At 42.4% G+C, this 27,580-nt stretch overlaps 1 protein-coding gene across 2 annotated transcripts in view; it reads right to left on the bottom strand.

Moving 5' to 3' along the window:
* The window catches only part of RFX4 (regulatory factor X4), a 152,162-nt gene that overhangs the window by 53,629 nt on the left and 70,953 nt on the right, over positions 1-27,580 (bottom strand). For both annotated transcript variants that reach the window (XM_006137986.4, XM_006137987.4), the window contains exons 5-12: positions 24,590-24,651; positions 16,481-16,694; positions 15,540-15,617; positions 13,204-13,367; positions 9,785-9,885; positions 7,786-7,844; positions 5,833-5,977; positions 176-270 (exon numbers count right to left, since the gene is read on the bottom strand). In XM_006137986.4, coding sequence (XP_006138048.1) covers positions 176-270; positions 5,833-5,977; positions 7,786-7,844; positions 9,785-9,885; positions 13,204-13,367; positions 15,540-15,617; positions 16,481-16,694; positions 24,590-24,651 — 918 coding nt within the window. The remainder of the gene's footprint in view (positions 1-175; positions 271-5,832; positions 5,978-7,785; positions 7,845-9,784; positions 9,886-13,203; positions 13,368-15,539; positions 15,618-16,480; positions 16,695-24,589; positions 24,652-27,580) is intronic.

Below are 27,580 nucleotides of genomic sequence, written 5' to 3' on the forward strand. Positions count from 1 at the left end.
ACTTATTTTGGCCGGAATGAAAGCCTTGAGCCTGAACACCCTGATTTTGGAGTCTGAAATTGGGATCCAGATTTGAGTCTGTGTCTACTAAATGCCTCCTGCTTTCTAAAAACAAGTATTGAACATGGTTATACTGCACATTAAGTGATGTGGGGCCTAAGTCCTATTTACCAACCTTCACAACACATCTGTCCACCATGGAATCCAGCCACTCAATGTATGATTCAATGGGTGATTGCTCCTCCAAAAGATGATCGAACTCCTGATACACTAACAAAGAAAAAGACTCCAAATCAAGACTTTAATTCCATTTTAAAACAAATGGGGGGAGGGGGGGAGAGAAGAAAACAAGAAGAAAACAGCCATAAAAACAAACAATACTACATTGCCAATTTGTTAAGCTAACTACAACAGGGCACTTAATATCACTCTCTCTCTCTCTCTCTCTAAGACATAAAAGAGGCAGTTGAACCTATAACTGTGCTTAGTCTCTATCCTGCTCCTGTTGAAATCAGTGAGTTTTTTTCAAAGATTTCAGTGGGAGCAGGATCTTGGTCCATCATTTGAAAGTCACTGTTTGCTTTAAACTTCAGCTGTCTCTGCCCGGAAGTAAAATACGTTTATGGTGTTCACAGTGCTGAGCGGTAAGCTAGGCTTTGACCCTCATGAGGAAAAAAGGCCATGCATGAAATTGATTTAGAAACACACAGAGAATCTTTTAAACACCCAGTGGATGAGTATTGTTGATACCAGCAAATCTCCAGGGCACGCTGCTTTAGTTATGAAAACATACTTGCTTCAACTGCAACCACCATTTATTTATAACATCAAACAAGCACAAAATGTATTTTCTACTAAAAGGTACTTTTATAAAGTTGGTAACAACCAACACGCAAATGCCTTGCTGACTACATCTGAAGAAGTTTCTACAGACAGGGGATCTTCTTTCAAATATATAGTTTTTCAAAAATAGAGAGAACAAACTGAGACGGCCCATTCAAACGCATCAATAGAACAGGACCATCTCCCATTTATTTACAAGAAGAAGCTATTGGAAGGCAAGGAATCAAGTTTCTGAGCATCTCAAGGAATTGCTCTGCAATTTAGCTATACAAAATTATCCCCTAACTCAAGAGATGCTTTATACCTACTGCGTCACAGGTGATTTAAATATGCTGTGCACTTCCATTTGTACTTAATTATAAATAGCCGGAGGGAGGAATTTTGCCTCCCTCCCCCACTGGAGTGGATGCTAGGGTAGAGACAAGAGGCAAAGTGCAGAGTTGCAAACTAGGGAAAAGTACAGGAGGAATGGAGAGCAATTCAATACAAGGATATTCTCCACTTGAGCAGCATGGCCATTCTTTGTAACACTGTCTTGGATTAGGCTCTGCAGATTGGGAAGTTGTGGTGTGAGCTGAAGCAACAGATCCAGTGCGGGTGCATTTAAGGGTTTCCTTGCCTTACAAATGGCTAAGTATTGATTTTATTTAGATTTAATTAGAAAGGGGTAGATTGTCACAGCTTTTATTCAGCCACCCAGCGGAACAATGGGGAGCAAGGCTTCTCTTATTTCCCACTCATACCTGCTTGTATAGAATTTTAGATGCAGTGGGGCGAACTCTTATCAGTCTAACACAGTGGGTCCCAAACTTTTTGGCATCATGCCCCCTTTTTTATTTTAGAGAAGCCCTCACGCCCCTTCTCCCCCACCCCCAAATAGCAGCAAAACTTGTTGAGAAAAAAAAAACAGAGCAGAGAGGAGCATTGCCCTTTTGAGAGCAGAACAGGCATTGCCCTTTTAAGGCAGCCGTTTTGAAGTCTGCCCCAGTGGCCAAGCAGCAGATGGACTGGGCTCTTTCTTGGGTGGGGATTGACGGAGGAGGGGGTTGGGTTGCCTGGCGCCCCCTCCTTGAATTTCTTCATGCCCCCCCAGGGGGGCACACTCCCCAGTTTGGGAGCCCATGGTCTAACACCGTGGTCCCCAACATGGTGCCCGCGGGTGCCATGGCGCCCGCGGGGGCATTTCTCGGCGCCCGCCAAGTGCTCAGGGCTGGCCTGGCCCCGGGCACGTGGCGCATGCGCGGTGCCGGAGCCGGTCCCGGGCGCGTGGCGCACTGTGAGCGCCGGCCCCGGGGGCACCGCGGATTCACCCCCCGTGGCACATGAGGGGGGGGAGAAAGCGCTAGCGCCGTCCCCGGGCACGCGGTGCTTGGGGGAGAGAGCGCCGGCCCCGGGCGCGCGGCGCTTGAGGGGAGAGCGCCGGCCCTGGAATGCGGCTATGGGGGGGCCCCGCCCCCCCGGGCGCCCGGCGGGCGAACGGCCACGCCCCCTGGCGCCCAGCAACCCCAAATGGTTGGGGACCACTGGTCTAACACTTCCCACTGTAAGCAAGCCCCTGGGGAGAAGGTAGAGGAAGCAGAGCATAGGAAAAGCCCTCACTCTGCTTCCTTAATTGGCTGGACATACAGCAAGGAGTAAGCTGCTTTGGTGAGCCTGGGCTGCCCTTATAATGTATGGGGTCCTACACAGTACTATTAAATTCATGTTCCTATGCCCAATGGCAGCCTGGGGGAGGAGGGACAATGATTTTTTAGAGAGAAGATTTTATAATTTTCAGCAACACACTATTGAAATATTTTTCATACAAATTGCAAACCAAGGTCCTGTAGACTAACACCGTAAATTCAGTGATAGAAATGTAGCCGTGTTAGTCTGGTGTAGCTGAATCAAAAAACAGGACTGTGTAGCACTTTAAAGACTAACAAGATGGTTTATTAGGTGATGAGCTTTCGTGGGCCAGACCGACTTCCTCAGATCAAATAGTGGAAGAAAATTCAGAAGCTGATAGTCTGTACCTGGGGTTGGCAAATGCTTGTTAAATGACTTCCTGGCTACCTGAATGTCTCTTTCACAGGTTCAATGTTCTGCCTATAGGTCTGGCAGGATTTTTCACTTCTAAGTTAACTAGACCCTCTCTGGAGGAAGCAGAGCCACAGCACAGGGATGAGAAGAGGCAGGTGGGTGGACATTAAGACCTACTGGTGCCCCAAATTTTCAGGTGCTGTCCCCAGCTGTGCGTACTGCATATGGGTAAGGGCTGCTCTGCTATGATCCTTCGAGTCCCAGTTTGTCGTCTGGTTGGTAACAGCTGAGAAAATGCTGCTACGCACTATCCCTGACTCAGGGCTGATTCCAAAGTTAGTATCTGGCCCAAAGCAGCTGTTGCAGACACCTCTGCAGGGTCTGGAAGGAAGGGGCACAGGGGAAAATTCTGATAGAAGTAGCTCTATGTTAAAAACAAGGAAAAAGACTTTCCACTAACCAATGGAGATCACTTTCTATGAATAACTTTCAATCCGGAAGAGATGGGGGTTTTCCAGTTATTTCCAGGAGGCTGTCCGAGTGTCGGGATTTCCCAGCAGCAGCAGGGTGTAAGAAGGCACTGGAAGCCTACATGGGACATGTGTACTAAAAAATCCCAATGCCATAAGCATGTCGTGAGGGCTCAGTTCTGAGGAGGCACCAGCAAAAAATGTGTGTGTGAATCTGCGCACACGTGTGCTCGTGTACGTGTGTGTGCTGAACTAGAGGTGCATATCAGTTTGGCTTTGTCTCTTCCCATTAGCTATGTTTTCAACTACGATTTGAAATGAGACTGAGCACTGATGTACTTTTGGGGGCTGGGAACACCTTTTCAATTGCTTTGTGCACAGTGCTTAGCACAATGATCTCGGATTCAGACTGTGACTGCTAACAACTAGTGCAATACACATAATAGCCGAATAGGGGAGAGTTATCCTGGAGGTCTTGGGGATTCAGAGGAAAATTCTATCAACAGTGGTCAGAGTGCGTGGAAGGACAGAGAGGAGGTGATACAATGGAGTTAAGGAATTACGGAATTTAGATTTAATTACAAAGGGGTAGATTGTCACAGCTATTATTCAGCCACTCACAGGAACAATGGGGAGCAAGGATCCCCTTACTTTCCCATTCAGACCTGCTCATATTAGGATCCTAGACAAAGAAATTAAGCTGATTTTCCAGCCCTCTGTAAACCTTCCAGTTAGAAGGGAAAATACTGACCTGCAACAATAATACTGAATTTACTTCAATGAAGATGAAAACACCACCCCACCTTTTGGAACTAGCTACTTGAAGAGTGATCCTTGGTTACAGATCTTTAAATGATTTTCATCTAGGTAGAAACTATATCCAAAGCTGGAAAAAAGCTCTTACATATATACCCCTTGTCTCTATGTAACTTCCACCATTGAGACCAGAAGCAGTAACCCTGTGGTTTTCCTCTTTCTCTCCTTTCTCCTCTCCAATTTTGTTGATAAGACTGGCCCCCTTCCACTTATGTTCTGAATTCCATCCACTCTTCAAGAAAGTACTTAAGCACTTGCTTAACTTTAATTGGATTTAAATGTGAACTTAAAGTTTAGTACTTCATTAAGGATCCTTCCTAAATGGGATACTCTCCTGAATCTGCTTTACAAATATTACTGATATTAAGTATTAAACCATTGGGAGCTAGATAATATCCAGTGGTTTTGGGTATATTCTGAGGATGTGAAAGGGGAAGAGAGATTTTCTGGCTGCTAGAAGACAGAATGAGTCTGTATTCTAGGCTTCAGCATATCCTGAACTGTTTATCTTTCACCCCCTTCCTGTCCTGAATTCTCATTACTCTCAACCTCTCTCTGCTGCCAACTCTGGCTTATTCCCCTCAAGCCAGGAATCCACAGTGGACAGGAGGTAAGCTAGGGGCTGGGAGAAACTGGCAAGAATCCCAGAACAGTTCTTTGCTATTTTATGGAGCGAGCTGAAGGTGGTCAGGGTTTGTGAGATCACCTTCCTACATGGGGATGAGACATCTGGAGGTCAGTGAAGAATGGGAGGTAGATGGGAGCATTTTTGTCATATTCAGGAAAGCAAGGAGGAGGACTCCAGGTGGGGGCAGAGGTTTGAAGGTACTAAAGACAAGAGTACTCATCTTTAGCATCCCAGTGTAACACACCCAGGGATGCACACACATTCTGTGGGAAACTTGTGTCATTACTTTACACATGGAACAGATGAATTTTTATTCTAAACCCAATTTGTCATTTTAAGAAAACACAACATTTCCAGGATTCCTGCAAGCCATTCTTTGACCTATGCCCTTCAATAAACCAAGCAGTGTCTATGTCAGCCAATCAGATTTCTGGGTGTGGGATACACATTTACTTCTAAAAGTTCATAAATAAAACTTCAGCCAATCAGAGACTAACTTGCTGATAAAAGTGCTTTGTAAAGCTAGAGTTTTTTTAAAAAAATAATAAGTCCCTGGAAGTGACTCAAACACACAATAGGCCTATTGTCAAAGCCATTAAAAAAGCAGATTTCCCTAATAGCATAACTGGGGAAATGACCAGCACTCTATCAGATAAAATGATTAAGGGCTTGATTCATAGGCCATTAAAGCCAATGGACATACTTCCATTGTCTTTAATAAGCTCTGGATTGGGCCTTAGGTCTGCATCAGTCGTTAGGAAAACGAGACATATTTTTTTTAATAGAACATTGTCTGTATCCATGTTTCAAAGTGTCATTTCTTGGTTTTGCCTCACTTCTTTCTGATAAATGTTTCAGTATTTATCTGAGCTTCATGCAAGCAGTAGCCAGTAAGGATGCGCTACCACATTGTTACGGCATCATAATTACTAAATTGATTTACTATAAATCAATTATTATAACATTGAACATTGTTGTTTTTGTTGTGTTTTATATTCAACAGGAAATATGGTACATGGTTCCCCATATTATATCTCAGGGTTTTATTCTTACGTTGTATGATGAGCTTTCTGTGCTCCTCACGTGAATCCTCCATGGTGTAGAGCGTTTGTTTGGTAATGCTGTTCAGATCCACGTTCCTCCAGTCCTCCAGCATTTGAAATGTGATGTCTGCACTGTGAATCACCGTTCTTGATGCCTATAATCCAATCCAATCTACTCATTAGTCCATGGTTTATTAGGTTAAAAAGTAGACTTTATCCCCTTTTACGCTTCCTTAGCAAGCCTCACTAAGTTGATTTTCAAGCTCTGTATGCCTCTTGATCTTTTCTGGAAATTACCGGCCATGGCAGCTGTAGAAAACTCTGAAGCCATTTTTGCCAGCTCGCCTCAGCCTGTATTCATTTCCACAAAGTGCAAATCTAGCCAGGTGTTTCTTAACAAATGGCTTTCTCCCTACACCATTAATTCTACCGGGTTTGTGCGACAGTGCTTGGTCCTCTTTAGTCCAAGAACAAAAGCACTTTGGTCCTGAACCTCCCCTTCAGTCTATATATGAAGGAAACTCTCTGTGTGTGTCTCTTCCCTCTGCTACATGAAAAGGGGGGGGGAGTCAACTGCCAGCAGACCACCACCTGCCCACACTGTGGACCATGCCAAGACCTCCCTGCACAAAGGGAAGAGGTGGGTTGAGGGAACCGTGGCTAGTGCTAGATTGGGGTCACACTATCAGTTCTATGTAAATTAATCAGAGAAGACAGTCTGGATTAGGACTGAATTATCTTTTCCAAAAAGTCTCCCTTGGGGGACACTGCAGCCTGAAGAGGTTTAGGAAGGTGCTGAGGGGACAAAGCAAATGTTGAAGCTTTCAGCCTCTGTGTGAATGGCTCTAATCTTTTGATCCCCCAGGTCTATGCAGATTCTTGAGGATCTACCAGGTTTGTGGGTAGACCCCATAGCTCATGCTGCTGCAGAGGGGCAAACCCACCTCCACAAATGGATTAAAGGTGGAGGAACTCCACAAAGCATACTCACTGAGACTTCCTTTCCACAAACTTCAAACCCTGGGGCTATTTCTGCTGTAGGGGTTAATCTGGGGGTTGCGCGGGACAAAAGCGGGGCATGGTGGCTGCATCCCCAGAGAGCCCCAGCCAACTGGTAGAAGCAGGCCAAAGCCAAGCCCGAGCCCTGTAGCAGCAGGGCGAGAGTGGAGCTAGTAAGAGGGAGGGGCAGAGTACTGGGTGGCCAGTTGCAGAGGACTTCACCTGATCTGGTAAATTCCCTCATTCGGGACCAGTCAGGTTCTGAGTGTGCTGGATGAGGGAGGTCCAACCTGTACTCGTTTTCAAGTTAATTTAATGGAAGAAATACAATCCATCATGTATGTCTATCATAGCATCTTTTGCAAGGTGGTAAGTCTGATATTAACCAGATATTAACTCCCTAGTTTTGCCAGAAGAAAGACTGGATTAAAAAAATAGTAAATTGGTCAGGATTTGATGGCACTTGGTTTTAAATTGAAGTATGTAACCACAATAAGTGAATATCTGCTGTTTTGATTTTGCTTTCGCTTGAGGTTTAGTGTCACAAATAGTGTTTTCTGTCTATTTCCCTCATCAAAAGACCTGTCCAGAATCCATTTTGAAAATCAATGGAAAGTTTCCCATTGGCTTCAGTGCTTTGAACTGGATCTGAAACCTCTTTTAGGACCAGATCCTGAATTTGTTTTATAGAAGGTACTGGGAGTTTTGGGTACACATGGAATATAGGACCAGGCCCACTCCCTAATAAATCATTTAACTGATTTTTGGATGGTTTTGTAGCTTCTGTACAGAAGAGCATTGTCAATATTGGAGACTAAACTACCAACGACTCGTTCCATTGTGACCTCCAAGAGAACATCTCCTTGAGCAATACCCAACCTGAAGATTTAGCAAACTGCTACAAAAGTCAGCAAAAGCAGCATAGATTAAACTTATCAGAATGGATAACCAATGAAATACCTACCTGGCAGAGATGATTTAATGAGGTCTGCCGCCGGAGAATTTGTGAAAACCTTCTGGACACTGTAAGAAAGGAGAATTTACACATATAGGTAATATGCCAAATAAACAGATTAGATTTTTAAAATATCTTGTTAAAACTAGTATCAATTAAATACCTTGAATTTCATTTATGTTAAGGCACATATTTGTGATTTATTTATTCTTCATATTAATGGCCCAGTTTTCAAAGACAGACTTTTGTATAGGACAACCAATTCTTACACTTTGATGCTGAAATCAATACAGGTTGAAACTCTCTTAACTGGGATTCTCTGGTCTGGCAACATCCATGGTTTGGCACGGAGGTTGTAGGACCAGAGAGTCCTGGGTGAGGGTCAGCAGCATGGATGCCTGTGGGGCCGGCAGGGCAGTGGACTGGCCTCAGCGAGCTGATGGTGGGGCCACCCAGGGCATGGCAGCAGGGCTGCCCAGTGGGGTTGGGAGATGTGGTAGTTTGGTGGGGCAGGGAGCTGCTACGTGCAGCTGTCCTGCAAGACCCGGAGCCCCAGCGCAGTGCGTGTGGGTACACGGCAGGTCCCGCAGCCATGGCAGCGATGGCTGCCCAGTGGGGTTTGCAGGGCAGTGGAGCCAGCAGGAGATGGGGAGCTGGCCAGGAGGCCAGTGGGTGGGCCAGGGGGACCAATGACAGGGGTGCAGAAATGACCTCCCCTGGTCTGGCAAAATCCCCCATCTGGGACTGGTCAGGTACTGAGGATGCCAGATCAGGGAGGCCCAACTTGTAGTTACAGTATGTATAAAGACTATTTATATCTGTAAATGATGGTTGAGTGTTCCAAAAAAGGGATTTGGGCATCTCACTAAGGCATCCAAACTTGTGACTTGGGCTGTAAATATTCACTATGTATACAGGATCTATGATCCCAATCTTGCAAACACTGCCAGCTATATAGTTTTCTGTCACCAGTACTTCCAGACTTGCTCAAACAAGAGTAAATATCATGCCCAATAATAAGTAACCATTTGCAGGATAGCCAGGCATCAAGTACAAGTAAATGCTAATGTGTTCTCAAATTTATTCTCATGTGACAATCACTAAAGGTCTGCAGATCAAAACAAATAATCTATAGAGATATATGAAGTCAGATTTGTTGGTATTGTATTATATATTGTTCCTACGTTGTCCATGAAAGTAGTTAAACATATATTTTCAGATTTATTAGAATATTCTTTGTCCCAATATTTATGTATGTGGAACAGGTTTCAATGTTGTGGATTCTCAATAGTTTTGAATTGACAAAGAACTGACAAAAACATTCTCAAGACACATTTGCCATCATTTTTGAATAGCTAAGTAAATGGCCAAAAATATCAAGTGGATTATTCTAGTTTATGTCCTGAGCACTCTGCAAAACATACTCCCAATTTTCCGTGCTGATCAGTAGTTAATCCTTCTCCTAAATTAGTTTTTTTTAAACTTCTGATGTGGAATTTACTGCTCATGAAAAGCAAAGAATTGAGAGCTGTGAAATAAAGCAGGCTTTATCAATAGGTGATGTGCACGGCAGGCATCTACAAAGCATGTCTGAAAAGGCGTAGTGCCCTTTCCTGTGGTGACAGGGTAATTTGATCCCCTTCATATTTAACTCTGGCACTTCTTTGGAGTGAGGGCCTCAAGCTGTATTCAAATTGTGCAAGTCTGTAGGTTTGTTTAATAATTTGCTTTGCCTAATATCATGCGTAATGCTTGCTTACTGTCAACAAATTAATTTCTTATCAAGTCCATAAAAGGGAAAGACAACTGGTCTTAGAGCTGTGGCTTATTACTTTTAAAGGAAATTGGTTCTCATGAGTGAGTGGAGATTATTGGCGAATGAAAGACTTCTAATGCTGATCTTTTTTCATGACCAATAGAAAGAACATTTTCCTAGCTTCCAATTAACTTTTAATGGATAAATAACACATTCTTCTCAGATGAAAAAAAAAGATTGTTCAGTACATACATTCAAACTTGATATTTCGGAGATTCTCTGGCAGGTCATGGAGAGCTACTTTTAACCACTCATCCAGCTGTTTTGCAAACTTTCGGATCACCTGTGTCAAGCTGAAAAGAAAAATCACTACTTCAAAACACATATACTCTGCAGTTTATTCTGCAGTGCCGGGAAGCATATAAAGTCAGGGTTCCTCCACCCAGCATATCGTTTTTAGTTACAGACAATAAAAAGGTACCGAGGACACAATTTTCAGATGGAAAAGAGAAATTTTGACACAGCTTTAGGAGGACAGAGTGATTCTTGAGCCAGATTTGATTCTCCATTACATCGGTGTCTATGTAGAGAAATTCTGTTATAGTCATTGGTGCTACTCTGCATTTACACTAGTATAATTCCGAGCAGAATTTGCCCTACTACAGCCTATGGGGCCCAATGGCAGCCTAATAACAGAGCTTTTTAGTGAACAGTTTAAACAAAACTAAACATAAGAAGCTGCATAAAAATAACAGTCTTTCCAAATTTTGGAATGGAGAAGAAATAGCCCCATTTCGTCAATGCAGGGGGTGGGTAATAATTTTTGATGAGGCGCTACTCCAAGACTTTCGTAAGTAGTCAAGGGCTGCACTTTTCGATGGCGAGGGTGCAGGGAATGGGACAGAGGTTGGGTGCAGAAGGGAGCTCAGGGTAAGGGACTAGGATGCAGAAGAGAGAGTACAGGGTCCGAAAGGCAGTTTGAGTGAAGGTTGAAATTGTGACCGGTGCAGGGGATTTGGGTGAAGAAGAGGATTCTGGCTTGTGGGAGGGGTGTAGGAAGGAGTGCAGAATCTGGGAAGGAGTTGTGACCAGAGCCGGGGATGATGTAGAAGATTTGGGTGGTGACCTGGGGTAGGAGGAAGTAGTGACCTGGGGCAGGGAATTGCAGTGTAGGAGGGGGAGAGTGCCAGGTGCAGGTCTGTCCAGGAGGTGCTTACCTAGGCAGCTTCTGGGCAGTAGCTCAGTGGGACCCTGCTGTAGCCCCAGGCTCAAAGCAGCTGGCTGCTCCATGTGGCTCTCTGAGGTGAGGCTTCATGCACTGCCCCCACTTCCAGCATGATGTCTCAGCTTCCATTCACTGCTGGCCGATAAGAGCCGAAAGATTGTACTTGGGGTGAGGGCGGCATGTGAAGCCTCCCCCATGGTTCGCAGCACAGAGAGGCACATGGAGCAGCTGGCTACTTTGAGCGGCATGGGGCTGCTCTGTGACTGAAGGTGCTTGGGGCTGCTCTATGACTGCTCATGGGGTGGCCATGGGCCAGATTGAAAGGCTTGGGGGGCTGGATCTGGCCCGTGAGTCATCTCTTGCCCATCCCTGCTTTGATGACTACATTTTGGAAACTGTATTCTCAAACTGAGTCAAAGCTGAATGCTATCTGGCCATCTCCTACACCTGTGGGCAGCCCCACTGTGCCAAAAAGTCACCTGCAGGATCAAGGACTTGGATAGTATAGAAAACATCTGAAAATATCTGGAGCAAAAGGGAAAAAGATATCCACAATACGCTGAGCCCAGGATTTGTTTCAGATTTCTCTTCCTCACTCAAATCCATTTTAAAAGGTGGCATCTCGATTTCACCTCAACTTACTACTCTGTTTGGGGGTTTCAGTTTGGAAATTATATCAATAAATAAAAGGAGCCTCAATCTTATTCCACAGTCATAAAAAAAATCATGGTCAAGATTTTCACGTGAAGGAAGAGTAGACCCAAGATGAGAGTTTTGAGCACCACTCTGCCTCGCCCTGCATGGGTGGGTATACAGAGAAGCTTTCCCATCCCTTATAGAACCCCTGTGCAAGGACTGGGCTCAGCTCATTGGGTGGGTGCACAGCCAGTTTCCTGTGGATACTAGCAACTCAGATGGCAGCAGGAGGGGATGAGTTGCAGAGGACATGGCCACGGGTCTGTCTTCCTCCACACTGGTTATCAGAGAGGGCTGGGCATGGATTGGAGTACTTGATGACCCCACTTAAAGGTTGGCTTTGTTGGCACTGCAACGTTGGTTTCCCAGGGAATTCCGTCTGAGTCAGCAAGATTTCCTCCAAAGGCTTCCACTGCTTCTCTCCATTGCTGTGATACCCTTCCGCACTCCCTCCAGTGTGGGCCGTGGCTTAACTGCCACAATCTGGCCCTTTATATGCATTACAAAAGTCCATATTCACACTCAAGTCTCTCCTTATTGGTTATGAAAGAATTAAGCAGCTTGAAAAAGGGGCTGCTATGCAATTTAATCCTTCTGATGAGATCGATTTGGGGGGAGGATGGGGGGAGTCTGCAAAAACATGCAAGATTTACCAAAGAAATCCACACACATGTACCCTATTCCTGGCTGCAGACAGATACTTTGCATCCAGTTAACAAGCCACAGAATCTGAATGCTGCACTCTAGTGTAAGTAGAACAAAAGCTGGAGAATGTTTGCTGTAATTAGAGCGACAACAAAATGTAGGTGACCAAACCTTTGGTGCAAACAGCGAACAGCCAAAGCAATGGTCTCAACAAATTGTTAGCAAATCTTGTGCTGAATTTTATCACATAATTTTGAATATTGAACAAATTTATAAAAATCTAAGTGTGTTTGCAGATATTTCTCAAAGAGAAGCTACATACATACTCTGGCTGAATAAAACCTTCTGCAATGAATTGTTGACCCTAACCCTGCTTTCTTTATGTAAGCAAAACCCCATGGACACAAATAAGTTCTATGGGGGGAAAGAACAGACAAAATCTGAGGTGTAGATCAGAAAGGAGAATTTGGCTCTTAAACTAGTTTCGAAAAGCCAGGTATCTTTCCTGTTCAGTAGAGAGAAGCTGTGTGCATCTGGTTCTGGATCATGTGAAAAAAGTAATTCCCAAATGAACACAGTTCTGTCCTGAACATGATAGCATTTAAATGCATCCATGTTCTCTCAGAGGTCAACCTTACACCCAGCCCCCGTACACATTCTATTCCTCGTAAGTGGAAGAACAATTTACATCAGAGACTGACAGAGACTGACAGAGCTCGGATTTCTGCTGTTTTGTATGCATTTGGGAACATGCAGGTAAACATTATTAACTCCGCTTGGAGCCGTAACTTGGAATAATAGGCTCTCAGTCCTGGAAAAGTGACAGAGCAGCCTCTCTGAACATGTTCAAAGGAGGCATAATGAAGGCATTCCACTGCCTATAGATTTCTGGTGGGCACTCATGCACATGCTAGCTGCAAAACGACCGTCTATTTGCTATGAGACATTTCTTTAGGATCCCATCTATCTTTAAACTCATTGGAACAGCTTTCAGACTTGTAGGGAAATTATGCTCGTTAAGAACTGCCCCAATAGTGAAAACAAGCCCCCACAATTAACACAAACAATTCAAACAAAAACGGTCAGTACGACAGAACACACTCACCTGTCGGGTAATGCTTGCAGTACAGTTGGCATCAAAACTCCAGAAATAGCTTTGTACAATATTGAATCACAAACCCCAACTATATTGACTACAGTGGAGGAACCCAATACAGGAAGCATGTGAGGAGGCATCCCTTGCCAAAAGTGCAGAAGAAAACTTTGAACCTAGAATCACACACCCATACAAATTATACATGGCAAACTGGACAGGCTTATGCTGTAACTTAGATAAATATGGTACGTTATAATATGCACAGGAGGATAAGGAAACATTACCAGTGAGGAGAATAGGTTAAAAAAAGCTTTTGCCTTAGCACACTACAAGGGTTCTGTTCATGCCATGCAATTTTTATTCTCCACCAGCAGGCACAGTGAGTGCAGCTCCTTGATTTTCACATATCCAGCCTGATTTTCTGTAGCTTGCATGTTGTGTAGTCATTTATACACATGCAAAGTGAATGCCAGGAGGTGGCCAGAGCTGGTCAAAATATGGGAAGTATTTCCCTTGAAAAAATTGGGAAGAGACGAAATAAGTTTGATTTTTTGAAAGATTTTTTTTTAAATGAAAATGGAAAATGTTTCCCCTAGAAAAGAAGGAAAGGGCAGAAAGGAGAGAAACAGGTGGGGAGGGGGGAATCATTTTTCAGTTTAAAAGAAAGGAAGGTGAGAATTTCAGTCAAAACAGAAATGTTCTTGAAAATTTTCATTCGGATTAAAAAAAGCCATTTTCCATGGAAACATATTTGATGAGCTGTAGAGCAGTCAAAACACTCGTATTCCTATTTGTTAGCATTTTGGACCCACCTTGCACTGGTGTAAATGACTATGCAAGGTGCAAAGCAATAAAGATTCAGGCCTGTAATATTTTATAGTTTTCTCTCTATTTCTCTCTCTATAGGTACACTAGTCAACCACTCGGTCATTGGAGATGCTCTGTGGAGCTGATCCTGCAAACACTCCAATATGTATGCTTATCTGGTGTCACTGAGGTCAATGGGACTAGAACAGGGGATATTTGTTGTATATAAGCTGTAGATCAGTTTTACTCTCATTAAGAAATGGCTTGGATCCCCATTTGAAGATGTGTGTTTACTAACAAGGAAGGTACCAATGGAAAATTTTTAACTGGAGACAGACAGTTCCTTTTTCACGCAGGTAAATGAAAATATATAGTCTGGATGTAATCATTGAAGACCCTCAGCTTGAAACTGGAAAAGTGTGGGGAATAATAGACAGCATGAGAGACAGGAATAGAGAATTCTGCTGCCACTTTCGCTGGGATCTTCAAAGGGGCTGATACCAATAACGGCACAGCTTCCATTAACTTTCAACAGGAGCTGGGTGACGTGACTCCCATAGGTTGCTTTGCAAATCCCAGTCTCTGTGTGTTCAGACTTATTTCCCTTAACTAAATACTTTTGCCATATGCAATTGAAAATTACTTTATGCATCAGCAATTTGGGGAGTTTTGGTTCTTGAATTATAACAAAAGCCAAATAAGTACATGACCAGACAGTTCTCAGACAAAAAAAAAAAAAAAGTAAATTACAAATTTGTGGAGGGTAGTTTACATACTGGAGCAAGTCAAATCCAGCAATCAGTGGGAAGTGTGACTAGCAGCAGCAGGCAATGGTAAATTTATACTGAACATTGAAAAAAATTCCCTCAGAGTGATATCTGTAGTGATACTCAGACTGAGGCTCGTGAGCCACAACTGGCTCTTAAATGTGGTCTCCTGCAGCTCTTCACAGTGCACAGTAAAACACATAGTTTGGTTAATAATTAAATTCAAAGTGTTTAACCAATCAGGATGCTTTTACTATGTTATTATTACTGGTTGTAGTTAACAAAATAATAATACTTGTTCAGTCATTTTGCTGTGATAATAATATATACTAAACATCTCCCATCATACGGTTTAAATATGACTATATAGCACTAAAGTAAATTAAACAATGAATTCACATTACTATGGATCTTTATCATGTTGATTGATAATTTGGCTCTTGAACTACTAAACCCTGAGCATCACTGGATAAAGATCTCCCTAGGGAAGTGATGAAAGACTCGTTTCTTGAATCATACAAAATTGGACTAGCCAGCAGTTAAAGAATATATTGTAAGGGCCAATCCTGAATCGAAGGAGAGGCAGACAGATAACTCAATAGAATTTTTTCTCTCTAACTTGTGTGTTGATCTAAAGAGTTATTATTAACAGTTACGTATAAAGCACCCTATAAACAGTAGTGTAAATATTCTCTTCTCTTATTCACAAAAAGGTACCAGATAATCTATAACTTGAAATATCACACTCAAAATATGCTCCAGGAGTCATACCTCATCAAAGTTGGCTCTTATTACAGTGTCTAGTATCCTCTGACAGTGAGTTCTGTACATCATAATAAAGGTAGAAACCTGAGAAAGAAAAAGAAGAAAATGCACAAAAGATCATTTTACTTAAAAAAATATCAAATTTTTAAAAACTGCTTTAAAAATACACAGTACAAAAGGAACACGCCAGTTTCTCTCCATATATAATTGAAAAAATACTAAAATCATCTGAAATGATTAGTTCAGTTAGATTATTATTAGAAACGATGCAAGTCTTAAAGCTAAATTTTCCTTCTGAGACAAACAGAGGATTCCTTGATGGAGATTCCACAAGCATAAAATGAGCAAAAAAGCCTTGATGAGATCAACAGGAAGAACAGCCCTTAATTAGGATATATAGAACCCTATTTCTTTTGTTCAGTTTACATAAATACTACACACATGAATAGTGTCTGCAAAGTAGAAAGCCAATCAAGAGTCTAGATATTTTGCCGTATTAACATACAGGATTTTTGTTTGTTTTCCAGCCTACAGGAAGGATAAATGTAGTAAATTCACTCTTTCCTCAGGAAAGTGCTATAATATATTTCAGCATACAAATGAGGGAGTTCAGACTTTGTAGGTTGTATATTCGATTATAGAAACAGAGGTCTGGAATATCACAGTTGATGACATGAACAGATATTCTTTGTTAACCCTTTCCTACTATATGCACTGTGCCTACACTGAATTCAGAAATGCTGAAAGAAAAATGTACAGGAGAGTTTTTCAGACATTTAAATGAGAGAAAAATATGTGCCCTTAGCACATGGAGCAATTAAGTCCCTCATAAATAAAGCCAAAGCATTATTAAACTCACTGTTATTTAAGATCCTTGTATTTTAGATCAACCTTTCATCAACAGGAAAAAAGCAAGGCAAGCCAAAGGAATATTTCGAAAGTGTTACCTTCTCCTCTGGCAGACTGGCTGGCAGATTTAGATCTTTGACATTTGGAAACTCTGGCAGTAATGTTCCAAGTTTGGATCGTGGTGAATACGCCACTGTCTGTTTGGTTACTTCTTTTTTTCCTGTTTCATTGACCCAGGCTGCTCCTTTCTTAGAATACATCACGTCATAATACTGAGAGCTCTCTTTCACTGCAATGCCATAGTAATGGTACCTGACACATGAAGATACACATTTTATAATCAGCCTATTCATACAGCATACAAATAAAGGTTGGGAGGAGAGAAAATAAGCAATTGCTGGTGATTTCGTTTACAAAACAGATGCGTGCCAGTATACATTTGGACCACAAGTGCTGATTTAACAGCAGAATGACATTGTAATGTATCAAGTTTCCAAATATCAATCATGCTGGGGGGAAATAGCTCTAATTGGGTAAAATAAAACTGGTTTTGTGTCAGGGCATGGAAGTAGATCGCAGCTTCTTGTTTGTGCTCTCTTAAAATTCTCAGCTGTATTTTGAAGCTACTTGTTGTCTAAGCATTTGCACTAAAGCTCTGCAACTGATCACTTTGCTTAGCGATGAGGAGAAACACAGGGCCAGGCCAACAAGACTAGCCCCTCTGCCATATTTCCAGTTTCCTGACAAGTGCTGGTTGGATCCTGGGGAGCAAACAAAGCTGACTAGAAAACTGCAGACAAAACAAAATGTCAAAGAGAAACTGAAAGGGAAAAGAAGTGCACAAATTGGCAAGTCCCAACAATGTCAATTTCTGGATAAAATTATTTTGCAACTTGGATTGCTGTTCTCCTTAGGCTCAGACCAGTGAAGAATATTACATGACAGGATAACACCAGCTGGGCTATAATACGTAAGGAAAACAGAATAGGTTTAATATTGTTCTTATGTTACTGCCAAACTGTATCACCCCTATCACTGTAAATTTGTGCTACAGCTTAGCATTTAATATAAATGATAATGAGACCACTCATTATCCAGTCCAGCCTCCTGAATCAAAGCACCTCCTGATGATTCTTTCCATCAACTCGCCTAACCTTGACCACAGCCGATCAGCTATCACTGCCTCATTGTGATGATTATGAAAATGGTGTCACAGAAATACCTGTCTCTTGAAACATTCGTTCACTTCTTTGTTTTTCCTGGAGGGAGCTGTCTGGCAGCTGCTATGTCCTCTCAAAGGCCTTGTGTCACTAAGATGTTACAACGCGCTCCCTGCTTTTGAAATGTACAACAGACCTGGAAAGACTCTTGTACATTTCAAAAGCAAAGCGCCACTAGGAGCATGGGGCCAGCAGGAGACTGAGTGTCCCCAGATTGCTCCCCGCAGCGCTTCTGCTTTTGAAATGTAGCAAGAGCCCTGATCTTTCTACATTTCAAAGGCAGAAGTGCTGCCAGTTCCCCACTGTGCCCCTGCCCCTTCTCCCCATGGAGACAGTGCTGGAGGGAACCGGCTTTTAAGATGGCTCCCCCCAGCACCGGATTCTGCTCCCTCCCCCGCCACCCCCACTGCCTCTCTCTGATAGAGGCAGCAAGGCGGGGGAGTGACTAGTCGAGTCACTAGTCGACAATCCAATAAGCATTTGCTTATCGGAGAGTCAGCTAGTCGACTAGTTGCTTACATCCCTATGTATCACTGACTGACACCTTCTAAGGTGTAGCTTCCTTTGGAGACGAACAGTGATCATAGAATCACAGAAGATAAGGGTGATGCTCTATTAATCAATCAAAAGAGACTCATTTGAAAACAACATTAGACTATCTGAGTGGGATTTTTAAAAGTCCCAGAATGACACCTCAGCACACGTCCAATCATCTTTCAATGGCATTTATGGGTCCTCATCACTTTTCAGCACTTTAAAAAACCCCACTCTCCATTCCCTAGTTCTCTTTAAGGCCTTAGAACAAACCGCAGATTCCACACAGGACAACAGACTATTCCAACAGCCGCACTGGATCAAACCAAAGGTCCGTCTAGCCCAGTATCCTGTCTTCTAACAGTGGCCAATGCCAGGTGCCCCACAGGGAATGAACAGAGTAGGTCATCAGCAAGTGCTGCCCATTCCTAGCTTCTGTCAAACAGAGGCTAGGGACACCATTAATGCTCAGCCTGGCTAACAGCCATTGATGGACCTATATAGCCACTGAGGGTGCATCTACACTGCACTATAGCTCGAAATTAGATGCAAATTGCGTAGCGTATTTCAATGTTATTTCAAAATAGCTTATTTCGAAACTTCCCTTACTCCTTGTGGAATGAGGTTTACAGGGACATTGGAATGGCAAGCCTGTTATATTTTGAAATAACGGGCTTGCTGTGAAGACGTAGGAAAGCTATTTTGGGATACTCTGGTATCCTGAAATAGCATTGGAGTGTAGACATAGCCTGATAGACCTTGCTTACCAGCATGGGCAGTGGGTAACGTAGGCAAGGGTTACTGCCTTCCCAAAAATACCTACACTCCATGAGTGCTGGGGAAGACTGGGGCTAAAATTCAGGATTTCTGGTTCAAGGGAAATTTGACAGTTAGAAATCTGGTTTCATTCTGATTTAGACTAAAACCAGATTATTCAAAGTTTCCTGTGTGAACTGAAAATTCTGAAAAAAATATGGTTTTGGAAACACCATGTGTGGCTTCTAAAGGAGCAGGTAAACTGAGAAGAATCATAACTTCTTTCAGCCACTGTGAGGGCCCCCAGGACCTGCAGTTTTGGGGTTGCTCAACCCACAGCAAGTCCTAGGAGCCAGCTGGCCTGTGGATCTGGATGCCTAGTCCCAGAGCAATCCACACAGTGGGGCTGCTCCAGAGCCAGACCCTGGGGGGAGGGGAAGAAGCTTGCTAGTAGCCCACCAGGAAACCAGGCAGGAATCCACCAGAACTTTGCTTGGGATTGATGCAAAGGCCATTGAACCCAAGACATTTCCACATAACAGCATGGGCTTGACAAATCAGCATTTTATGATGAAACTTCATCAAAAATTCCTGACCAGCTCTAACCCTTCCCCCTGTTCCAGGTTTAAAATGACAATCTTGTGCCCCCACTCAGCTATCATCTGCTGTACACATTGACATGTTCCAGGTGTTATATCATGAGTAATATCACCAGCTCCAGCCCCTCTGTGCTGCATAAAAGAGCTGCAGGAAACTAAAGGGGCTCTAAATGCCCTGGTTCCTGCTGAGGCAGAATTTTCCCCAGAATAAGCACTGGAGTAGACAACTATAAAGCTGCCTTCTGAAATCCTCCTTGCAAGCCCCAACATGGGGGGCATGCCAGAGGTGGGACTGGGGGCGGGAGGGATGTATTGGGGGCAAGGCTGCAGCAGGCATAGAGTTTCCAATTGTCTAATTGTATAAACCCAAACACCCTTGCCCTGCCCCCTCTTCCCTGAGGCCATGCCCCTGCCCTGCACCTTCTCGGAAATCCCACCCCTGCTCATGCCATTCCCCACCCCCCCCATCACTCTCTCCCACCCTCATTCACTTTCATTGGGCTGGGGCAGAGGTTTGGGGTGTGGAAGGTGATGCAGGCTTTGGGGTGGGGCTGATAGGTTTGGAGTATGAGAGGGGTTCTGGGCTGACCTGGAGTAGGAGGTTGGAGTGCAGGAATGGGTGTGAGCTCTGGGAGAAAGTTGGGGTACAGGAGGGCTGGGGCAGGAAGTTGGGGTGGGGGTAGGGGTGCTTCAGGCAGCACGTACCTGAGGTGGCTTCCAAAAGCAACCAGCATGGTTGCTATGCAGAGGCACAGCCAGGCAGCTCTGGATGCTGTCCCTGCCTAAAGGCACCACCCCTGCAGCTTCCACTAGCTGGCCAATGGGAGCTTTGGTGGCAGTGCTTGGGGTGGGGGCAGCAGGCAGAGACCCCCTGGTTGCCCCTGTGCCTCAGACATGTGCTTTGCTTGCAGGAGCTGCACAGAGTCAGGGCAAGTTGGGACCCTGCCTTAGCCCTGCTGCACTGCTGGACTTTTAGTGGCCCAAAATTTCCTGGATTGGTTTCAATCGCCTCCATAAGATCAAGGCTGATCCCAATGGACTCCCGGCCAATCCAGGAGGGCTGGCAACCCTAGGGATAACACTGAAGAGATTCTGAGCAGCCCTGGGAAGCTGCCAGGCCCCCTAGACCTCAGGACCAGGAGGGCACAAAAATGGATTAAAGCCACTTTTAAGTGCACCTTCCCTGCATTGCAAGTTTTCTGAGGTGCCTTAGGGGCACAGCACAGACTCTCCCACCATGTGTTGTATTACTAAGTTGTTCCTTAGGACTAGATTCTGATTCTTTACTTACGTTGGGTAGCATTTTACTCCAAAAGTAACCTCACAGTCATTGACTCCATTAGGGTTTCTCATGGAATACATAGTATTCACCATAAGTAAGGCGATCACAAACCTAGCACAGTCAGTTTAATTGCTAAGTCACTGGGAAAATGTAGGTGGCATCACATGGGAGGTCTTTCCCTCTAATAAATTCAGCAACTTTCAGCTCAATTTGATCTCAGCTATACCCATTTCAAAATCAAAACCTGATCAAAATCATGGAGAATGTGATCGTTTTATTTTGTATTATTTCATTCCTAGCATATTTCACTTTAGCAATACACTAGACATGAGGGTTTTTCCAAAAGCCTCAAAATCAAAGAAATTAAAATAGTCAAAGTTAACATATTTGGATTACTGCTTGCAAGGACAAAAACTCCTAACTGTGCACTGCAAACATTCTTTGTAACTTTTCCTGTCCATTACTGTGGAAAAAGAGTTAAGCCAAGGATGAGCATATGAAAGTTTGAGCTTTCAGAAAATAAAATGCCGACCACACACAAACATTTTTACAGCAGTGTGGAATGACTTTTCCTTTCATAATCTGAGTACCTGCAGCACTCCTTCAATGAAAGAAATAAAATTCCCTGCACACCATGTTTTTTCCATTGGGCAAAGTAACCCCTTGTTCATATAATTGAAGAGTTTCAAGCTAAGTACCATTCAGGAAGAAATCATCTTTTATGTATAGTTGCCTTCTCATGGCTCACCTGTTGTGAAACGGTTTTAAGCTCAGTGAGACAGAACACAGCTGTGTTCTTACAGGCAACAAACCCTGTTGCAAAGAAGAAAGCTGCTCAGCTGATGTCCAGAAGCATAGTGACATTGTAGCTCTGAACTTCCTAATGTTACCTTTTACTACAAAAAAAAACAAAAAAGAAAAAAAAACGAAAGCAGAACAGTGTGAAGCTGGATAAACTTTAACCACTGGTACAGCTGGAGTTCCCTTTGGCAATAGGTGGGTAGTGAAGTAAAATGACATTGGCAGCAATTTGTCAGCCCAGTTGTTGAAAGGGAGACAGATGTTAGCTTATAGTTCGTTAGTAATTTCTCTGTGTAATATTTCATTTGAAAGCGATTGGATATTCTTGAAAATAAAAATAGAACTCAGAGCAGTACTACATTTGGCAAAGAATGGATTTACTTAACAGTCTGTACTGTGTGCATGAATATCTTTACCTTTAATTGGCTAACATCAGAACTACTCATCTGGGTGCCGTGATCTTTACACTGCTAGCAGCTAAAAGAGACCTAAACAAATTGAATTCTACCTCTCCTGTTGCTGTGAAAATAGAGGAGGAGAGGGGAGACATCTAGCACAGTAGTAATCATGAACTGCCTATATGGCCATGCATTCATTTCTATGCTGACTGCCTAAAACCCTGTAGATTACTCTTATTATTTTGTTGTTTATTTTGCTTGCCTTTGCTTATTTAAAAAAGATGGTTATGGTCAAACGTAAGCAATAAGTCTGAACAGGATGGGAATCTTACTGGACAATCCAGTGAGGCAACACATGGCCACTAGATAGCCTATTGATGTTTCATAAGAATGAGTCTGGTGAATATTAAAATAACCATATCTACCTGCAAATGCACCCCATAGCTATTTAATAAATTGGCCTGTACAGTCTGATGCAATTCCTGAAGGTGTCCCCTCCGAAAGGCAGAATTATTGACTAGAATGGCCAAATACATGAGCGAAATACTGCCCACCAAGTTCTACTCCAGGACTGTGGCTATAATCAACTTTAAATATTCAAATATGCCCATGTCTCTGCCTTAAACACGAGTGTAATTGCCATCTATTCCTGTTTATGCAAATTAAGTGTGGAATCGGGGCTCCTTATAAACTTCCAACATGGCTTCCTCAAATTGGTCAAGTTTGGGTGACCCCATTATAGCACATGTGAATTGCTAGTTCCAGCACTCAAGTGACAGAAGTACCATCTTTTAATCTAAAGGCAATTAATCCTACTGACAAACATGGTCATACTCACTCTTTTCTTTCATCTGAAAAGCTAAATGACTTTGCGGTTGACACTAGCATAACTTCATGTGTGAGGTAAAGTTCAGCTGTATGGTATGCTACTGAAAACCAAACTGTCACATCTTCCTACATAGGGCACGTCTAGACTACAAGCCACTTTCGAAAGAGATTATCTAAACAGCCCCAAGTTTTTTGAAAAAGTGATCTACTTTTTCGAAAGAGAGCACCAAGGCAATTTGGATGCTTTCTTTTGAAAAAAGCCCTGTTTGCATTCAAGAATGCCTCTTTTCAAAAGCTCTTTCAAAAAAAGGCATTCTTCCTTGTAAAAGCAGGTTTACCACTGTCAAAAAAAACCATCGAATTCTTTCAATTTAATTTCGAAAGAATGCGACGGCAGTCTAGACGCAGGTGAAGTTTTTTTCGGAAAAGGCCACTTTAAAAAAAAAAAAACCTGTAGTCTACACATAGCCATACAGACCTTCTGAACCAGTGCAGAAATCATGTCCATTTCTAAATCTAGCTATCTTGAGTCCCCCGGGCTTAGAATTTTTTGCTAATTTGCACCTGGGCTAGCCCATCAATTTCATCTGAGTAATATTTTAGGTTATTAACCACTAGAGTACCTAGGCAGAAACACACTGTTCTTTGGGATGAGACCTCACATTTGAAACTGCCTGAAGACTATCACTCTAGAAAGAGAGAGTTTGGTCACAAAACACAGGAAATGCTCACAGAAATTGTCTTAAGGAGACAGTGGTGGACCGTTGGACAGCTAATTTTGATCTCAGTGAAGAGAATCTCCTAGAAACACATCACCATGGAATTATTTATCAGAAAGGAGAAGGAAGTGGAATCAGATTTAAAATGGTATTTGACTGAATATCCTTCAATGCACGAGTTATTCTTATTTTCTGTCCTTAAGATATAGGTTTAATTTTCATTTTATGTTTTTTTTCTTATGTATTAATAACATCATTCTTGTAAGTTGTATGTGGGAATGAGAAGTTTTACAAACAAACTTTTGCAGCCACTTAGGGCTTTTGTTTTATATTTTACATATTAAGAGTCAGATCTGGCCAATATGTGGACCTCCAAGGAAAACCAAGGTGTAGCAGGGTGTGATGTTGCATTCACTATTCTTTTTGAATCAGTACAGAACCAATTCCTGTGATGGATCCACTTTACTTTGGAAATTTCATCTTCTGGGTGAGACAGAAAACAAAAGTCCTGACCACTCATGGCTATTAAAAATCTTATCTTCTCACAAGAGCAAAGGGTATTAACTCCAGGTTCCTGGCCAATTTCCAGTTTGGGCAATTGGATTCTTTCTACTTAAATTTCCTCTAGAACCCACTTTTGATATAGTGTTCTGCCATTTATGTCCTAAACTGTATGCCATTGAATAGCTGCCACACTGCACCCCAGAAATAGAGGCATTTCAGTGGTGGATGTGAAGATCTCTAATAGGATAGGAAGTGTTCTTGAATCTTTTGGAAAGAAAGGTGCTACATAAAATGTATATGAACTATGTTATAACTCTGCAAAATTTCAGAAATTAGCAGACTACACTGAAATAAGTAAAAGATGCCCTTTTAGGATGTTTATAAATGACCATAGTTACTAACAACAAAAAAATGTTACTTAATAATAGTTTTCAAGGCAACAGAAATTGAAGTCAAAGGGAACTCCATGGTAAAATAGTCAAGCAAAGACTGATCCTAAAATGCTAGAAACCATGTCAGAATTTAGCTCTGTGTGAGAATAGGAAATAGTACAATACATTGCTCACTTTGACTGGCCTCTGGTTCCGAGCCTTCTCGTCGTTAATTGTGGAAATTGTTGTCTTATTATCTGTAAATAAAGAGAGTGAACTGTTAATAAATCCAAAAAAGTGCATATGCAAATAGTGTATTTTTAATGTAACTGTTTGGGAAAGTGTGAGAAAAAGGAAGAGAAATTGTATTTAACGTACACAGGGGAACCACCAGAAATTTGTCACCTAAGGGGAACAATCATACTCACCCTGAAATGGTGCCTAGGCCCCAGGTCCCCCATTCCATTTTGTTGCAATCTGACCTCCTAGGTCACAGGACCACCCAGGTTTGGCCTGGTGCCAGGTTGCACTTGCTGAAATTGGGGCCTGTGACCCTTCATCGTGATAGAGGGGCCACGAGCCACAATCTGAGTGGCACTGCAATCCTGCATGTTGGGTCATACCACCCTCTCAAATGAAAGCACAGGGCAAACTGCCCATTTTCCCCTCTCTCACTGGGCAGTTGTACCCCCCTCCTCCACATACACACACCCACCCAATTGGCACCCCTATCAATGGTGTGCACCATGTGCAGCAAACAGAAGTTTGGGTACTGTTGCACATATATAGAGTTTGTCAAGGGAAATCTGACCAAATTAGCTTATTCTAAAAAAGATGCATGATTTTATTCCATTTACTGAATGAAGCAAAACAACAAATGAAATTCAGAAAAACACCATTCGCATAAATGAAACTTCTCTAAATATATACCAAAGTAAAATGCAGTTTATAATCGCTAAGGGCTCAGTTCTGCCCGTAAGCTTAATGAGAGTTTCAGCTAAAATTGAGCCTATTATTAAAGTTGCTCATGTATGTGTTTGTAGGATCAGGGGCTTCATGTTACCATAATAAGACACTAATTATTGGAAAATGTGCTCATTGTTCTGGTCAAAATAAGCCTGAGATTTTACAATACAGGTAATTTTTGCTATAACATTAATGTGTGGTCAGGATCACCTCATCTGAAGAAGTGGGTTTTGCCCACCAAAGCTCATTATACTATATACATATTTTTGTTAGTCTCTAAGGGTATATCTACACATAAAAGTTATCTACACACCCTGCATCTTTTGAATGTGTCTGCTATTTCGAAATATAGCAGATGCGCTATTTCACCATCCCTGTAAACCTCGTTGTACAAGAAGTAAGGGATGGCTCAAAACAGCACCAAATTTCGAAACAGTCTATTTTGAAATAGACTTGAAATAATTACACAATATGCATAGCACAAATTGCGTATCTTATTTCGAGTTTAGAGTGCAGTATAGACATAGCTCATGGTGCCACAGGACTACTTGTTGTTTTTAAAATTACAGACTAACACAGCTCCTCCTCTGAGACTAATATGGTGTCAGCATCTCATCATGACCACATTCTGGAAGCAGAACATTTCTTGGAATGAAGTACTTCTTTCGGGGGCCCCACAGCCCTCTTATTAAAATACTTGCATGGTTATGAGAGAATTCCTTGGAAAGATGTTGCTCTTTGACCGAGGCCACAATTCTCCTAGATGAGGTTCACCATTGTATTAACAGGGATAGTGTAGTGTGACCGTATACTTAATCTACTCTCTGGATGGAAAATAATGGTGCATCTCACAAACACGACAAAGCAGAGAGTCTGAATACCAATTTATGCTCAACAGACAATGAAAAGGACTGGTAAACAAACACCACATCTTTAGTACCAGCAACATTTAGGACTCAGACCATTATTAATTCAAACAGTAGATCATGCCTTCAATAACTATTGACTCCTTCATGCAGTTTAGTCCCTGCACCTATGCAGAGCCCCTTTGTATGGATCTGCCTAACTCCTACTGAGGTCCAAGAGAATGGAACTCCCTCGCAGGAATGAGCCCAGTCATGAGGCATGATGAAAACTCTTTCAGCAGAACAGCCATAAAAGCAAGAAAGCAGTAGGCCTCAAAGACTGATATGGAGAAGGAATTTCTTCCTCTATTTTGCATTCTATTTTCCACACTAGGTTATTGCTGAATTTTTCTCATACTCAATGAAAGCCATGTAAACTTCACTGAAGACAAAGATAAAAGGAGGAAAAACAGAAGAAAATGTCAAAGATTAATTAAATAATATGGACTTTTCCCATAAAACTGTGTTTCATCCCAATTGGTATCAGCGATAAATATCTAACTCAGCTGATCAAAAGCTCCAGAATGTGCATTTAGATCACAGGTGCTTTATAAAGACTATTAGCGTATCACATATTTGGCTTATTTTTCACTCATATTTCTTTCCAAATCTACAAATGGTTCCCCCTGTACAAAACATAATGGATTTGTGTTTGTTTCTGAGAACATTGCACATATTTGGTTTATGTCAAAAATACTATGTATGTTCACACTCACTAGGCTGTTGAGCTTTAATTTCTGGAGCAAAACTTCAGCAAACAGTAAAACACTTTTGTGGAGCTGTGAAAGTTCAGCCTAGCTGTTTGATAAATGAGCAGACGGGCAAGCAGCCCCTCTTTCTTTTTTTGTATGGATTCAATGAAGCCTGCCTAAAGAACACCACATGCTGTTCCAGCTACTGATCTAACATTCCGCAACATCTCAACCTTCCAAATTCCCTTTAATTACACATTAATCCCACCCCTCTCTCTTTCAGTTTCCGCAGACAGGGTTGGGGGCTCCACAGGGCTGTGGGAAAAAAGGCAGTGTTGAAGAACCACTTTCTGGGGATTTTTTCCCCTTTTTTCTTTTGGTAGTTGCTGTCACTCAGAACATACCATTCCACTCCCAAAGTTGAATATTACTTCAGTAGATTCAAAAGCGAACTTACTTTATTTTACTTTTGCCCTAATTTTTCTTTCAAAACAACAAAAGAAACCCATGGAATTACTTTCAAAGTCTGTTAAGTGCTGATTAAGTATTATAGTGCACACTGTAAATATTATCTTATGAATTAGATGCTGTGGGAGTTCTTGAAATCTAGAAATCAGATATTT

Source organism: Pelodiscus sinensis, chromosome 1, assembly GCF_052426305.1.
Source record: "Pelodiscus sinensis isolate ZL-2025 chromosome 1, ASM5242630v1, whole genome shotgun sequence".
Lineage (NCBI taxonomy): Eukaryota > Metazoa > Chordata > Testudines > Trionychidae > Pelodiscus > Pelodiscus sinensis.